This window comes from Aquarana catesbeiana, linkage group LG04 (genome assembly GCF_042186555.1).
Source record: "Aquarana catesbeiana isolate 2022-GZ linkage group LG04, ASM4218655v1, whole genome shotgun sequence".
Lineage (NCBI taxonomy): Eukaryota > Metazoa > Chordata > Amphibia > Anura > Ranidae > Aquarana > Aquarana catesbeiana.
The window spans coordinates 185,853,245-185,871,279 of NC_133327.1; the positions used below are offsets into that span (position 1 = coordinate 185,853,245).

General features: G+C 39.1%; 1 protein-coding gene across 1 annotated transcript in view; it reads right to left on the reverse strand.

Annotated features, from left to right (window-relative positions):
* Positions 1 to 18,035, reverse strand: part of ERICH6 (glutamate rich 6) — a 102,056-nt gene that overhangs the window by 36,169 nt on the left and 47,852 nt on the right. The window contains exons 9-12 of the mRNA XM_073625989.1: positions 16,656 to 16,723; positions 6,176 to 6,327; positions 4,722 to 4,807; positions 2,316 to 2,471 (exon numbers count right to left, since the gene is read on the reverse strand). Of these exons, the coding sequence (XP_073482090.1) occupies positions 2,316 to 2,471; positions 4,722 to 4,807; positions 6,176 to 6,327; positions 16,656 to 16,723 (462 nt within the window). The remainder of the gene's footprint in view (positions 1 to 2,315; positions 2,472 to 4,721; positions 4,808 to 6,175; positions 6,328 to 16,655; positions 16,724 to 18,035) is intronic.

The window sequence follows — 18,035 nt, forward strand, 5'->3', positions numbered from 1 at the left end:
TGGCTGAAAGTCCGACCGTGTGTATGCTCCATAGAACATTTGTTGTTGGACTTTCTGCCAACAAATGTTGGCTAGCAGGTTCTCAAATTTTCCGCCATCAAAACTTTGTTGTCAGAAAGTCCGATCATGTGTACACAAGTCCGACAGCACAAAAGTTCACGCATGCTCGGAATTAAGCAGAAGGAGCCGCACTGGCTATTGAACTTCCTTTTTCTTGGCTCGTCGTATGTTTTGTACGTCACCGCGTTCTCACGTTTGTGATTGTTGGCCAACATTTGTGTGACCGTGTGTATGCAAGACAAGTTGGAGCCAACAACCCTCGAACAAAAATCCACGCTTTTGTTGTCGGAAAGTCCTATCGTGTGTACTGGGCATTAGGATTAAAAATAGTTAATGTTGATTGTGAGAGTTTAGTTATGCTTTATGTGATTTTTTTTTAAAGTAAGTTAACCTCCCTGGCGGTATGATTATGTCAGATTTTTGATGCTGAAAGCGGTACAATTATTTTGCATGTAAATTTGGCTTTTTATATTGTAGGCCTGTAACTCTTATGCCCCGTACACACGGTCAGATTTTCCGATGGAAAATGTCCGATCGGAGCGTGTTGTCGGAAATTCCGACCGTGTGTGGGCTCCATCGGACATTTTCCATCGGATTTTCCGACACACAAAGTTGGAGAGCAGGAGATAAAATTTTCCGACAACAAAATCCGTTGTCGGAAATTCCGATCGTGTGTACACAAATCCGACGGACAAAGTGCCACGCATGCTCAGAATAAATAAAGAGATGAAAGCTATTGGCCACTGCCCCGTTTATAGTCCCGACATACATGTTTTACGTCACCGCGTTTAAAACGATCAGATTTTCCGACAACTTTGTGTGACCGTGTGTATGCAAGACAAGTTTGAGCCAACATCCGTCGGAAAAAATCCTAGGATTTTGTTGTCGGAATGTCCGAACAAAGTCCGACCGTGTGTACGGGGCATTAGGAATAACTCACTTAAATCTGTCCAAACCAGAGTCTAGTAGACATCCTAACATCCCAATTATAATATAATAAATAACTATAAATAATTATACCAAATAATAATATAATAATAATAAAAAATATTCAATAATGTAATCAAATCAAAAACACTGAAATTTACCCAGTTGCAGAATTGTCACTGTCATTACGCCTTCATTTACTATAATATAATAATAGTAAAATAAATTTCCCCATGATTCACTATCGCTCAATTCTGCGAGTGATTCTAATTTATTATCGCTGTTTTCTAGCTGGTCTAAAACCCCTTTTGATGTAAAGGGACGGTTTTGGTTGCTATGGACAATCTCCAGTTTCCAGGCAGAAAGAACAGTTTTTATAATATAAAACTGCATGCAGGGCACTGGAGAAACCACTAAGGACAAAAGGGATGTGAAATAATTTCATACAGTAATGAAATCTGTAAGATTACAGTATACTGTATGTATTGTGTGTGTTTCACTTTTTGAATTTGGCGCCGTTCTCCGTCCCCGTGTGTCGCAACGCTCGCAGGAAATGGAGTTCGGCTCGAGCGGAGGACGAGCCGCTCACACTTCAGGGAGACATCGCAGGATCCAGGGGACAAGATAAGTAACTTTGCCTGGATCCTGTGATAAGATCCCGAGTCTGGCTCGGGGTTACCACTTTTGGTTCTGAAATTCCACCCCAAGCCAGACTCGGGAATACCGCCACAGGGGTTAAATAAAAGTGATGTTTTTTATAATATGACTGTTGTTTGAGAACACTTGTCCCTATGTTTTATTGTTCTAATTAATATACTATTCAATGTGTCAAATGAACTGAGAACATTTGTAAGAAATGTGTTTATCCCAGAGTGCACCAATTTGTTTGGCTTTTCTCCACAAAAAACAGTGTCAAGGGTATTGCTAGGAATTCTACAAGATTTGGGCATCCTGGGGCACTAATGTTGAAATAAATGGTAATGTGCTATGAGCAAGACTTGACCTGAGTGTGATCAAAATGTCAGTATTGACAATAGCAGCCTCTTCAGCCTCTTCACCCTTTACATCATAGACACTCCAGTTTCATTACAATATTGTGTCTCCCAGCAGCAGCATTATAATTCTGCTAATAAAATCCTCCAGCAGCTACCATGATCATATACTAGCAATTATCAGCAACTGCTGAAGCGTTAGAAAAGAAACAAAAGCATTTTTTATGTGTAATAAAAAAATATTACCTATGCATAGACTTTTGACTACATGTTTTTGTTCTCTTATACATTCTTCTCTCATTAAAAATAAAAGAAATATAACATTGAAAAACATACCATACCATCCCATTAGGATGATAACATGTAGCTTTCCCAGAAGAGCCAAATATTGCCAGAATGTCAGCATTATGGTCTTTATCCTCTTGAACAATGCAGATAGCTTCCTTTTTATTACTTGGAACAACTATAATGGCAATGTTACCAGATGGATAACTGAGGAACATTGAGACAAATAACCAAATAAATACAAAGTGCAAAACTTTTTGCTACAGTACATATGCCCCTGTCATACCTAGTGAATGACTTTAAAGGGTCAATCTACCTAAAACTGGTATTTCAGTTTTGACAAAATGCCACTAGGCTGAAATACCCACTGACATATTGTACAGATTAAAGTGCTTGTGAAGACTGAAGGTTTTTTAACTTCAAGCATTCTATGTGTAGCTCTACCCCCCCAGGAGTAAGGGTTCCCCAATGTTTCACTGCCAGTCTCATAGCGTTTTTCTTCACTCACTCCAACACAGAAAACAGTCTTTGGCTTGGTTTTGTTGTTTTAATAGGGGATGATAACTTGGATGGGGTAGGGAATTAGGGGATGCCCAACTTGCAAATGTTCAAACACAGAACCAGGGACAATTTTCTCGTTATTTACAAAAGTCCTCCTCTTCCTTCCACCTCCACAAACTTGGTTTCCACTGTACAGCACCTGCTGCTCACTCTTTTTGGAACTAGCAGATTATTGCTAGTTCAGCAAGGGCTCATTACAGGCAGGAGCACTCAGTCCCATGACAAACAGCACAATTTAGAGTGAACAGCATGACATTTCTCCTTCTGCTTTTCTATGGCCACTGATCCCAGCTCCATGTGCTTGAAAAAATGCTAGACCACCTGGCTGCCCCCAGCCACGCCTGGCTGATCTTCCTCCAAGTCCTCCCGACTGACTTTCTGCCCCAGTCCTGCCCAACTGGCACACACACACATGAAGACTTGGCTCTATGTGCTGATCTACTCACTGTCTCTCCTTGTCTCTCCCCTTCCCACTGCCTCTCTGGCATGAATCCTTCCACTGCCTCCTGTGTCAGGATCCTTTCAGGTTAGATTTCCTGAGCTCCCAGCCCAAGGTAAACCCCTCCTCCCGGTAAGGGGTCCCTCAAGGGCCACCGACAGGCTCCCTCAGCACTGCTTCTCCATCTCCCACCTGACTCCCCCTGCTGGTATGGCTCAGGTCTATTTATGGGTATCCTAGCCCACCGCTAGGGATTGGATGAGAGACAATTATTCAAGGTAGCCCCTCCTAACCTCCACCCTCTAGTTCTAAAAGGTTCTTCAACCTTCCAGATACCAGGGGGAGGCACCAGAGAGCTGCCAGGGTGAGTCATCCAGCCCTGGCCTCTAGTAACCCTGACCCAATTTAGTGACTCAGGTTTATTCCTGGCCAATAATATGCTTTTAGCTACTCTCACTTCTAGTAGCACACACACTAGAGGGTACTACATATACATGAAGGTAGAAACTTTCTGTGTGCAGCCCCCCAATCCTTAGTTGAGCTCCCTCCAATCCAGCAATGTTGTCCCAGGACTCTCCCTCCTCATTGGCTGAGACAGCAGCGGGAGCCCATGTGAGCCAATGAGTGGAGAGGGAGGCGAGGCCGAGCCATAGCTCTATGTGTCTCAGGAGCGAGCATGCAGTGGTGCCCCCAGAGCAAGTGGCTTTCTCTGGGGGGCACTGCTCAAGGGTGAGGAGCCAGGAGCCTCAGGGGACCTGAAAAGAAGAGGATCAGAGCTAGTCTATGCAAAACTACTGCACAGAGCAGGCAAGTATAACATGTTTGTTTACAAAAACAAAACAATGCTTTAATACCACATTAAGCCCTCCCTGCCATAATTCCAGATTCAGTTCCCTTGCTCAAATGAGGGCTAGAATGCTGTAAAATAGAAATAATGAACAAACAAAAAAAAAAAAACAGGGCAAATATAGCTGGCCATACATGGGTCAGTTTTTTTCATTCAACCAGTGTGGATGTGTGGATGGGGGAATCCTCCCCGCTGTATGATATTCTGACAGTGGGGAGTCATCCCCCCATCAGAATACACAGATCAGCACTGCAGCCTATTGCTTGCGGCACTGCTTGAGTGACAATATATTGGCAGGGCAGTTGAACAGAAGACGATCGGTAGATGGCCTAAAGCAGGTGACCAGATACAGTGTCCCTGAATGGTAGAAGAAGTTGCCAGGTAATTCAGCACAATCAAATATCGGGATTCGGTGGGACAGAACCTTTAATTAGTCTAACAGATTGTTGAACAGATGAGAATCTCTGGAAAGATTTCCCACAACTTCCGGTTCTGACAGGATGTGACGGTAAATAACTCCAAAAGTGACACAAACGGCAATTAAAACCTGACACAGACAAACAGGGCATCTGTAATACAGTAATAATAAAGTTTGGAATACAAAGGATACAAAATCTGTGCAGTCCCATCTGGAAACATTGTGAGGAATTTCCTTCCTGTTCTGTAATATTTTTCTACAAATCTCTCTGGCATCATCTGAAATAAAGCACAAATCTGTATGAGGCATCATCATATATATTACAATTCTAGAAATAAGGGAGTGTAACAATAAAGGAGCATTCGCCAGAAATTGATATTTTACTTATAATTTAGTGGATGGGTCACCATAGATACTGGCCAAAGTTCCTGGATCTCTTCCTGTCCTCCATGGTTTTTTTTTTTTGTGTGTTACTTCGCTCCTTGAGGTGTCCCTTATCTTCCTGTTTAACGTTTTATAATGTAGAATAGACTGGTAAATGAAGATACAGAGCACACTCAAAACATCAATATTGAGATGTAATATTGGAGTATTAATAAAGCTGCTGTCTTTTGATTCTTGAATAAATTTGTTATTTTAGTATAATCCATTTAAAGCCCTTTAAAGCAATTTAAAGCAGGAAGCTGTTCAGGTCTCGGAACTCAATGGCATTTAAAACCAATAAAAGCAATTCTAAAACTGTCAACTTTTACTTTACCAAATACTATGGAACAACCAACCAGAGAGGTTGTGGTGAAGTGGGCTAAAAGGAAACAAAAAGCCACCCCACTTGATTAATGAGAAACACAGAAAAACAGAAGATATTTTGCAGATCTCACTTTCTTCAGTCTAAAAATGTTGTATGTAGTTTATAAATGTTGCATTTAAATAAATGGCACTGAAAAATTTCGGTCTGCATTTGTACTATAAGACCTCATTCACATGGGTGTACTTAAAGCAGCATTAATCCCAAAACCAAAAATATAATATATTGCACCTTGCCAATCAGATGTGATGGCTGCATTACTTTTCGTTATTAGGCTTCTTTCCCTCTGTTTTCACCTGGTGATGTGGCCAGTAACACACCTCCTGTATTAGAGTGCCCCTACTCTGGATGAAGGAGCACAGGGGCACCTTTGGACAACAGTATTGTCAGCCTAACAGATTTAAATACAATACAAAAATTGAAGCCAAACCAGAGGTCACACTTTTTAAACAGGTACAGCAAACAGTTTTTACTTTGGGGATAAAGGTTTTACATAAATAAATAAAAGCTGACCATTGTAAGCATCTGTGTGGTAGAACTGAGTAAATCTCAGGACTGGGTGAACAGAAATGCATGTGCTTTGTCAGATAATACAGCTCTCATATATGTATTTTATTGGTGTAATTAGCTGTTTCGATGGAATTCAGCTTTAATGTTACATCGCTATGCTTTTTTTTTCACATAGCTGATGACTCTTCCTATAAGTTAGCATGACGCCCGCTGTTCAGCAGGGAATGACATACCAGCAATGGGGATTCTCAGGGGGGAGGAACTGCTAATTTCCTTTCATTTAAGTGAGGGAAAAGAACACCACTGTTTTCCTTGAATTTCTATTGATTACCATTTCACTTGTAAAGTCACAGAGGGAAAGCTCATTCTCTGCTGAGTCTGTACTTGTCATGGCATCTGCTTCTTCAGGGACAATGGTCCAATTGTCTCCGACTGGAGGGGCATTAGAAAGCTGGTAGGAAATGGTTTTCATTGGCTTTCCAACTGTTAGTACAAGGAAAAAAATGGCTATTAAAAACAATGTCAAAATGTGTATGGAATAGCGCACTGTATAGACTTTTCTCTGAAAAAGAACAGGTATACCTAATTTACAATCTTGTAGCTGAGAGGGGTGATTTGTCAAGCAGACAGAAGCAGGCACCTATCCAGTGAAAGTAAAACGAACTCTAATTTCCCAAAAGAGTTACTAATAGTCTTGTGTGCAGTTTCTACCCCTGCTCCTATAATCCTGGACAGGCAACTGTGAAACTGTGATAGAAACATTTATACCAGCTATATCATTAACATATACTCACTTTTTCTATTTAGAAAAATGCATATAAGAAGTGGTTAGAGAAATGTTTTATGTTGGTTGAGTGCCATAGTTAACAATCTCATAGTAAATCTGTATCATTGCTCTTCATTCTGCAATTCCTTTTTCTGCACCTTTCTTGATTAATATCCCCCATAGTGTAGTTATCTCATACAATATATCATATATATTACTAAGTATGATTACGTGTCATAAATTACTAATATACACGCCATCAGTACTATACTGCCTAGATTGAACAAAAGAGATCTAACAGATTCCTCTGTCCACACTAATGCCCCGTACACACGGTTGGATTTTCCGACGGAAAATGTTCGATGGGAGCTTGTTGTCAGAAATTCTGACCATGTGTAAGTTCCATCGGACATTTTCCATCAGAATTTCCGTCGCACAAAATTTGAGATACACAATTCCGATGCACAAAAGTTCCGTGCATGCTTGGAATCAAGCAGAAGAGCCGCGCTGGCTATTGAACTTCATTTTTCTCGGCTCGTCGTAACGTGTTGTACGTTACCGCGTTCTTGACGTTCAGAATTTCCGACAAGATTTGTGTGACCGTGTGTATGCAAGACAAGTTTGAGCCAACATGCGTCGGAAAAAATCCATGGATTTTGTTGTCGGAAAATCCGATCGTGTGTACGGGGCATAACAGCTGTTAGAATACGTGAACAGTGTGCATCTGATTGAACGCAGGCACTGTTCTGACGACAATTTTCTGACAGGCTCCATCACCAAAAGTTGTTGAACAAAGCAATTCTGGAAAGGCAATACACAGCTTAAGTTTTGGCTGAGCCAGCAGAAATGGGCCCAAATTTCAAGCAGTGTATCACCAGCTTTACTGAGGATGATAAATATATCAGCCAAGAATTGGGATTTGAAGCCTGTACAGGAATTTGGGAATAATATGATTAAGATTAGTCATAGACAGGCAGATATTTCTCCATGGGCAATAGGACAGGAGAGTTCTCCCTCTCCTGAAATAGAAGAGCTGGTATTTTGTTTGTGACTTTTCGAACAGCAGGTGCTGTCTACCTGTTCCTTCTCTCTAAAAGAGGAGACTCTCTAAGAAGATTGGCCCTGATGTACTGAGATTATCCAACAACAAGAAACAGCTTAGTACAACAGCAAGTATTTCTGACCTCACAATCGTTGGTTATTGCTATTATTAACTATTATTCCTAGGGTATCCCTAAAAAGCTTGATCTCTGTACCAGAGCTGCTCTAGACTGTGAAATTTAAGAAGGGTTTTGGCCATGTATGTGCAAATTCAATAATTGCCTATTCCATATCCCGTATCAAATTCGTGAGAACAGTAGATTTATGCTTTGATTGGTTAAACGTATGAGGCATACAGCAAGGGATTTGAAAATAATACTAGAAATAATGCTAAAAAAAAATCATTTTTTTTCTTTAGTTTAACTAGTATAACTAGCAGTGGTAGCGTTTTGTACTGTATTTGTACTGTGTTAGCTATGAAAGCTTGTGGTAGTTCTAACCCTAAAAGTGGTTGTAACCATAAAAAAAAATAGATTTAGCACAGTGCTTTTGCCATGCCAATTGTCCCTTTCTATGTTGTACAATACCTGGCTGATCCTTCCTGTTCCTGTCTCCCCGTTTAAATTGACCACGTTTATAATGGTTGCTGATCTTTGATAGCGTGGTCAGTTTACATGCCTCCGTCTTCCAGCTATCTCCCCCTTTCCCCCTTCCTTTCTCCCTGTCAGTTCTGTAGTCTGTGTGAGGCCAATCTCCCATCCTCTCCCCTTCCCCTCATAATTCTATTCCCAGCAGCTGCTCCAGTGCTTGTAAAAATAAAGAAACATGTATTAATTACTTTGATCCTTTAAGGTTTAAGGTCCCGGTTCAGTACAGTGTGTGTGTTTTTCCTAAAATTATATTGTTAAATACATGACAGCACAGCTCTGCAAAGAAGGTATTTAGCATTATAATTTTGAGAAAACACACACACTGTACTGAACAGGGACCTAAAACAGAAAGAATCAAAGTAATGAATAAATGTGACTTTACAAGCACTTTAAGTGATATCCTATAATAACTAACTTGAGTTATCAAAGTTATGAAAGCTTTCAGGACAACTCAATTTCCATCTTAAAGATTTGTACTGAACATTTAGCCTTTATTGGTTAACTTGAGTTATTAAAGAATCAAGTTTTCAGGATAGCTCAGATCCTCGCTTCAGGCATTATACATTTTCAAATTAGTCAAGAGTTTCACCTAAACTCCAAACTTTCTGCAGGGTATAAGTAGAAATAATGCACTGATTCCCTAAACCAATCTTCCTCAGCTTTATTCAACAATGTACTCATTTAAAAGGCAGCAGTTTGCCAACATATACCCTAATCTATATTACTGTATACTGTATGTTCATTTATTGTCAGAATTCCCTGACTATGTAAAAATTTCTTCAAATCAATCTAACTAAACTACTTACTAACGTCTGTTTTATATCTTATTTTTTATCTGGTATACGCTCCAAAGTGTTACAATGATTTTAGTTTAACAAGGCCTGGGGTATATGTACCATTGACCCCAGACTATGGACCTTGGAAGTATAAAGATGAACAGCAGCATGGTTAGGTGTGATGGTTCATTTTGTGACAAGAGATTGGGAAAATAATTGAATATTCTAATGAATGCATGCAGTAAAAATATACACTGCTCAGGCAAATTATTGTGTATTTACAGAACAATCGGCCTTCAAGTACTGCAGTGCTAGTGTTTTTTCTTTCTTGTCCACTCCACAAATAAAAAGGTGTCTCCCCCCCCATACCCTCCATTAAACAACCATTCTCCCCTTCTTATGCCCCTACCACATTCCAGCACTCATATAATAAAAAATGGACACCCCAATAGAACAGGCCTAGTGTACCTGCCTGCCCTAGCAGGCGACCATTGATCACTAGAGGACAACCACATATGACTCAGACATTTATACTTAGACGTACTGAATCCATATGATGTGTAAAAAATGGTTTATAAAAACAAAATGCAGATCATTGGATCTATATATAATTCCATCATTTTAAAGCTTTCATATATAAAGAGTTTGAGCAGATACTGGTGTTGAGCAATATGAAAAATTTAAAAAAGAGCAACCCTGGCCATAAAGTGGGAACTGTTATGCCGCATACACACGATCGGATTTTCCGACAACAAATGTTGGATGTGAGCTTGTTGGCAGAAAGTCCTACCATGTGTATGCTCCATCGAACATTTGTTGTCGGACTTTCCGCCAACAAATGTTGGCTAGCAGGTTCTCAAATTTTCCGCCAACAAATGTTTGCTGTTGGACTTTCCAATCATGTGTACACAAGTCCGTCGGAAAAAAGTCCACGCATGCTCGGAATCAAGTACGAGCCAGAAGCGCTCAGTCTTGCAAAACTAGCATTCATAATGGAGATATCAAGTACGTCTTGTACGTCACTACGTTCGTAATTGTTGGCAAACATTTGTGTGACCATGTGAATGCAAGACAAGTTGGAGCCAACATCCTTCGAACAAAAATCCACAGTTTTGTTGTTGGAAAGTCCGATCGTGTGCACAGGGCGTTAGACTGACTTCTGTCAGGTTTTTATTGTTGCTCGTGTTGGTGTTGGAGAGATTTTTCCTCACTCCCTATATTAAAGACATTAAAAAAAAGAAACGTGAGGATAAATTAGTTCCACCACATCCTAATGTGAAACAAAGTATCCTCATGCATATAAATTCAATTCCACCACATGTCAATCTGTGAAAGGCTCATAAGATCCACTGGTGCAGCCAGCCACCCAAAAGTATCCACTCTGCACTCACCAGATTTCAGAGCCAAACTTTTTTTCAAAAGAAAGGCAAGCACATATATTTGCTCCACCGAGCTCACAGTTCTCCCATCTCAGCTTCTTTTCCCCAAACGATTAAATTGGTGAAACCAAGTACACCAGAAAAGAAAGGCTCATATAGTGTAAAATCATCCAACAAGGATTTAATAAAAATATCAAAAACGACTCACGTAAACAGAGTTACCATGGTTAAACAAGCAAAGGCTTATTGGAAAACCTGTGTATAGTGTCCAAACACACTCCCAGCACTGCCGGGCGGATGCTCACAGCTGCTCCATGTGTCTCTCTGTCTCGCTATGCCTACAGTCTCTCCCTTCTGCCCCGGACTGTCTCTCCACCCCAGCGCATTTTTTTGCCTTTGAAGAAAAGAAGCTGAGTTGAACTGTGAGCCAAGGGCGGAGTGGATTCTTTTGGGTGGCTGGTTGCACCAGTGGATCTTGTGAGCCTTTCACAGATTGACACATGGTGGATTTGGATTTAAATATATGCATGAGGACACTTTGCTTCACATAAGGATGTGGTGGAACTAATTTATCCTCAGATATATATATATATTTGCATGTGATTTGGACACGGTTTATAAACTTTTGCTGGGTATTTAAATATGGACACTTATGTAACAAAATAAGCATTTTAGTTTATATATTTTGCTTGGATATTGATAGCTTATTTTTATTAGACACACTGAATTTACATATTGTATGATTTGGATGATACATTTTTATTAGTACATTGGGTGCTGGGCTTATGTTTGTGGGTATTGGTCAATCTTAAAATATAATAGTTTCTAATATTTTGGATAATTTATAGCATAGCAGCCTGTTATTAAAATATAGATATCGGCTTCTTGTATTTGAAGTAGCACTATAGTGTGGAGAAGGTTTTATTATTTTGTCCATGTGCTCCAGAGCATAGTAAATGGGGTGACTTCCAGCATGCAAACAAATGCAAGCAAAAATGCATTTTGTTTTTCCTTTCATGCGATTGGGTATTCTTTGCAAAGTGAGGTTTCACCTCATTTACTACAGTAAGCTCTGGAGCAAATGTCTTTGCAGAGTGCAACTGCTTTCCAAAGTGCATAGTCTGTTTTCCTTTGGTAAATCAATCCCAATGTTGTCACCATCCTAGGAAAATAGGTGCAAGCTCCTAGGGGAACACATGATGGCAATAAAATGTCAACAGAGGTTCTAACCTCCTCCACCATACTATTTTATTGCTGTTGTATCCTTGTCAGTTTTTCCTGGAGTTACACTGTAAGCTAGTAATTCTCTCTCATGAACACATATACGGAAGCAATCTATGAGCCTACCACACAAAATAAATATTATAGACAGTGCTGAATTACATTCACACAGGTAAGCACACAATGTATACTGGAGTAATGAGATCATGCTAGCCTATGACACTGACAGCCTAGTAAATGCAATAAATGACTGTAGAAAAGTAACTGTAAACAGACTATTCTTGTAATCGTAAAGGTAATCCTCTGGATAAAGCTTTTTTATAGACTGAAATGGAGTGAACATATAAAACTGGCCATAGCTGGGCATATGCAGCGTCTGCTCAGGTTATGGATTAGAACCTGGCTAATTTTAGTCGTGCACAGTGAGTCATACTGCAGTGTAAACAATATATTCAACTGGACAGGAGCTTCACTAGATTCACTTATTGCAATTGTTTGTTTTTCCAACAGATCTCTATAGGACTAGAGCCAGAAAAATACAGAAGAGATAGCTAGACAGATAGATAGAGCGATAGATAGAGCAATATATATATATATATATATGTGTGTGTGTGTATTTGCATATATATATATATATATATATATATATATATATACAAATACACACACACACACACATATATATATATATAGATATATAAGAGCAAGAGAGTTATCTTATAGCAGCCACATTGAAGAGTACTGCCCATCTACATGCACAGTACCTTCTACCTTCTAGTTACATTTGGACAGTGAACCTATCCATCCACTTAGTAAAATAGAGGAGGTCTTACACTCTACATTCCCTAAGGGCTGCAACAGGCCACTGGACTTCGTTTCACCCATACAAAGAGTTATGAGAGTTATGTGTTCAAATGCTCTCTGAATAACTGTAAATGAAACAGTGCAGAGACTTTTGTCATATGCCTCCCTTCTGACAAATTTTGAATTATTGGTACAAAATCTCTTTCATCAACATAATGCAGTAGAAAAAAAATCCCCTTCTTTGCAGCTCTCTTCAGACCAGAAACAGAAAGTGCACTGGCATAGTGTAAGATCCTCAAAAAATCTTTCATTGTTTAAAATAAATATATTGTACTCACTAAAATGGTATGAAGACATGCTCATCAAATAATTTCAATAAGGAACATCTCATTGACCAATGAATAAACTCATCTGGTGCTTAATTCGAAGACCAACCTCGAATTTACTTACGAACATGTTTCGAGGCAGCAACTCTTCATCAGAAGTGTGTTAGACAATATATTGTAGTGTATTAGTGCTTTATTCAAAGACTGACCTTTAATATAGTTCTAATGTGTTTCAAGCCAACACCTCTTTATCAGAGCATCTGATAAAGAGGTGCTGTTTCGAAAAGACATTAGCCTGTATATTGGAGGTTGGTTTTCAAAAGAAGCACTAATAGGCAGGTGCGTTTATTTGTTGGTCAATGAGATTTTCCTCATGGAAATTTTGTAAGAACCATATCTTTATTCAAGTGAGCGTTCAGTGCAAAAAAACAATGATAATAATCAAGCCGCTAGCACTAAAAAGGCGAATATACAATCCTCAAACAAAATGTGGAGTAAATAAGTGCAGCGCTAAAAATACATATAATGTGTAAATGTCCAAAAAACAAAAATAAGTAATCATTTGTTTGTGAAAAAAATTGCATGGGAATAAACTTGGCGAGTCACTTTACACAGTTCCTTATCAAGATACGGAAGATATCAGGACATATAATGACCAACAGTTGAAATAAAACATCTCCTCTGTGGAGAAAAAAATATCCACCAAAATGTGCGATATAATAAAACTTTGTGGTGAAATCCCACTACCAGTATACTGTGCACTCACCAGAAACTGGATGTACACAAGCCTTATATGGGTATCTTTTGTCCAAACGGTGGTGTCCGGTACATGTGAGTATCCTCAGTCAGCATCCAGGTGGATATGGAATCAGAAAATGAATCCAACCTCAGTACCCCCGATGGGGTGGGTGCTGTGTAAAAAAAGCTCCCCAAGAGGCAAGGAGAAGCTAATATGGTGTAGTATTTATTGGGTTCCAATAGTAGTACATGTACAAATGGCCAGTAGAAACAAGCCTAAAAACATGTGCAAAAAAACGCCGCTCCTACCAAGAGGCTGCAGCAATGAAAACATCAGTGCGTAGGACCTCCACTGATGCGTTTTGTCCTCAAACACATTGTCAAAGGGATCTGCCTATCTTAGCTTATCTAGGCAGATCCCTTTGACAATGTGCTTGAGCACGAAACGTGCCAGAGAAAGTCCTATGCACTGACGTTTTCATTGCTGCAGCCTCGTGGTAGGCGCGGCATTTTTTTTGCACATGTTTTTAGGTTTGTTTTTAACTGGCCATTTGTACATGTATTACTATTGGAATCCAATAAATATTACACCATATTAGCTTCTTCTTAGCTCCTGGTGAGCTTTTTTTTACACATTATATGTATTTTTAGTGCTGCACTTATTTATTCCACAACCATATCTCTACACCACTTTTGAGTACAATATGTTTATCTAAATCAATGAAAGATTTTTTGAGGATCTTACACTTTGCCAGTGCACTCTCTGTTTACGGTCTAGAGAGAGCTGCAAGGACGTTTTTTGTTTTTTTTTGTTCTACTACATTATGAAGAAAGACTTTGTACCAATACATAGAAATTTGGCAGAATAGACTTGTAGATTCCATCGCTGTTGAGCGCTGACATTAGTTTATTATTTTTGGTTGTTTGTGCCCTCTAACAACTAACAACCAGGGTCAAGATAGAAAACACTGATAGCTGGGTTTCAAAGAATAGCAATAAAAATATTTGAAGTAGCTAGACTGGACATATAAGCTGATGAGTACATAAAGAAATCTCGGTAGCTAGTTAACAAAGATTAGACAGATAAACAACACATAAAGAAACAGAATAAATGGGGAAAAAAATCTAGAGTTCAGATAAAATAGAACCATCATTCATTTGGAGACTCGTCTGGATCACGCTGTGGCTCCTTACTTAACGTCCAACTGCAGAGTAATTCTTTTTTAATGTCTCCATGGATGTTGCTGTCCCTCGCAGTAATTGCTTTCAGCCACAAGATGTCCTCAGTCTTCTGTTTTGTATTAAACCCAGCATCATTTAACCCAGAATATTAAGGGCATACTGGGAGTACAGGGTCCTGTGGCTTCCCCCCTGTCAACACAGCACCCTGCACTCATAGTGTATTAATGCAAAGAGCACTGCTGACATTCTGATTTTAGCATGGCTCTCTGCATCATCCAGGGCTGCTCACCCCCGGTAGAAGATCCAAAGAGATAGAAAGTACACATTGGGAGGGGGGGGGGGGTTATCTGGAGCTGGGATTTAACTGTATGCCTTGGCATTTGGTCATGTCATCTTTGCTAAAGACCAAGCATTCCATTAAAGAGTAACCACACTTTTGTTGAAAAAAAAACTCCCCTCTGGGTGATCAGTATGCATTTCAGGGATTTTAGCACACTTTGTAGCAGACTCCTACCTTTTTTCTGCTCTGGAGAAAAAGCTGTTATTCCATGTTTTCCTTTGGATATTGCTTCTGAATGGGTGACTGATTTGTTATATTCACTTGGTGCTCCCCTTATGTTCTGATGAGAAAAGTTGGAGTGTTTACATCCCTTAAGAGGCTTTTAATTCTTGGGGAGCATCTCACCAAAACAGAAAATTCAATTGCATAGAAGGTCTAAAATCTGACCTGTATCTTAGTGCAGACTTCTGGAAAAATCAGTGAGCCAATCACACAAGCAGAAAATTACATTTCTGGGGTGTTCTGTAGAATGCCTCTATGTTGCCCTATTGTATTGAATTTTACAGAAAAGTATGGTACTCGTTTTTATTGAGTATATGCAAATAAATGTACATTCACATGGCAATTCTGAATACAGGAGTACACATTTGAAATGTCAGATTGGCAAATAACAGGAGTATAAGAAAGTACACAAGATAATTTTTAATAACATTACATTACAATATGGCTTGTGTAGCAAATATATATGCTATATTATTTTCTTTTTATTTGCTTCTTTTTTTTCACAAAAGTGGAGTTACCCTTTAAGACAGGTATTTTAGGGGCAAAGGCAGGAGGTGGATTGATGTTATGTTTAGTTAAAAAAAAAATTAAAATTAATGATTACATAAAATATATTTTATCTATAAATGACATAGAGGTAAGTATAACAGCACATGTGAAACAGATCAGCACAGAGATGAAATACTCTAAAATATAAAAGAAAAAAGAATATGTGGAATATTTATGACAGATAGCTAGACTGGAAACCTAGACAAGATAGGTGTCAGAAATATAAAACCAAAAGCAAAAATTAGGTTGATTAGATACTATAACACAAAATTTCATGAACTATAAACATACAATAGGGGGAATATACGGCTAGAAAACAGAAGAGGAAGGGAAGAAAAGAAGATGCAGCCTAAGGCATATAAATAGACAGCTAGATTGGAAATAGATTAGATATTGAGATGGAAAATATGATAAGACTCATATTGCAGATAGCTAAATTTAAAAGATGGATGAAAAAGAGATGATGATTTTATTGGAACGACAAATAGATAGATAGAAGAAAGAAGCAGAGGCATTTAAGAAAACGCCTCTCAAAAGCAGCATTTGCTATTCTTTCTGAACCAAAAAATGTCTCCAAAAAGATTAGAAATAAATGCATTGCTTTATAACAAAACTCTATGATTGCAGAGAGGGTAAAGAACATTATGATAATGTCGAACATTTTCCTATATGTGTATCCATTTTTGCTTTAAATGTGAAGAATGGTACGCATTGGAAAGTATTAGAATATATTTTGATTCAGATACATAGTGTGTATGACAGCTAACTATATCCTCAGTTAGATTTATTGGACACAATGATATTAGGAGGCACTTACATTCAAGAAAAGTGGTTGGCTCAGTCACCACTGATTCAAAGACTTTTGCCATATGCCTTTCCCTAAGCCTGAGAAAAAAGAATGTTTATTAAAATTGTGTGTTCATTTTAATTTTTAATAACTTACACTGCACAAAAATACAAGGTTTCTGTTCTCATTAACTAAAGATCATCAACAGAGTGTATAAGTTCAAGTATGAAATGGTAATGACAAAATAATAAAACAACATTTATAATAAAAAATAATAATAATACATTGCCATTTTAAATTGCCTGCTTTGAATAACTACTAATACATACTGTAAACACTGTTGGTGTAATACTTCAAGTTGACAAAAGGCAAAAATGTTACATTTAGCTGATACAATGCTGTTGCTGGTGTTTCATGTATGTTCATCTCATGTATATATTTGTACTCCAGACAAAACCAAACCACATTCATTAAAAATTACCACAAGAAAAGAATCATGTGCAAAAGGGTAGTAAAATTCAGCAAAATGAATTCTAAATTTATACTATGGGTTATTGTACTTAGCACATAGTGCTTAGCCTCTTGCAATGTTTGTTACATAATTGCGTAAATTTGATTTGATGTGCTATGCAGGGGCGTTGCTAGGTAGCAAAAAGACCAGGGGCTTCAGCCCGAAGTCAGAGCCCAGCACCGGGGGGGGGGGGGTGATGGTGCGGCAGACGGTGGGGTTGTATGGAGAGGGGTGTTACCTACCTGACATACACTGACCTACCTGACACACACTGACCTACCTGGCTGACATACACTGACCTACCTGACATACACTGACCTACCTAACATACACTGACCTACCTAACATACACTGACCTATCTGACATACACTGACCTACTTGACACACACTGAACTACCTATCTGACATACACTGACCTACCTGACATACACTGATCTACCTAACATACACTGACCTACCTAACATACACTGACCTATCTGACATACACTGACCTACTTGACACACACTGAACTACCTATCTGACATACACTGACCTACCTGGCTGACACACACTGACCTACATGACATACACTGACCTACCTGACACACACACTGACCTGCCTGGCTGACATACACTGACCTACATGACATACCTGACACGCACTAATCTACCTGATACGCACTGACCTACCTGACACACACTGACCTACCTATCTGACACACACTGACCTACTTGATACACTGACCTACCTGACATACACTGACCTACCTACCTGACACACACTGACCTACCTATCTGACCTACCTGACACACACTGGCCTACCTATCTGACCTACCTGACACACACTGACCTACCTATCTGACATACACTGACACACACTGACCTAACTATCTGACATACACTGACACACACTGAC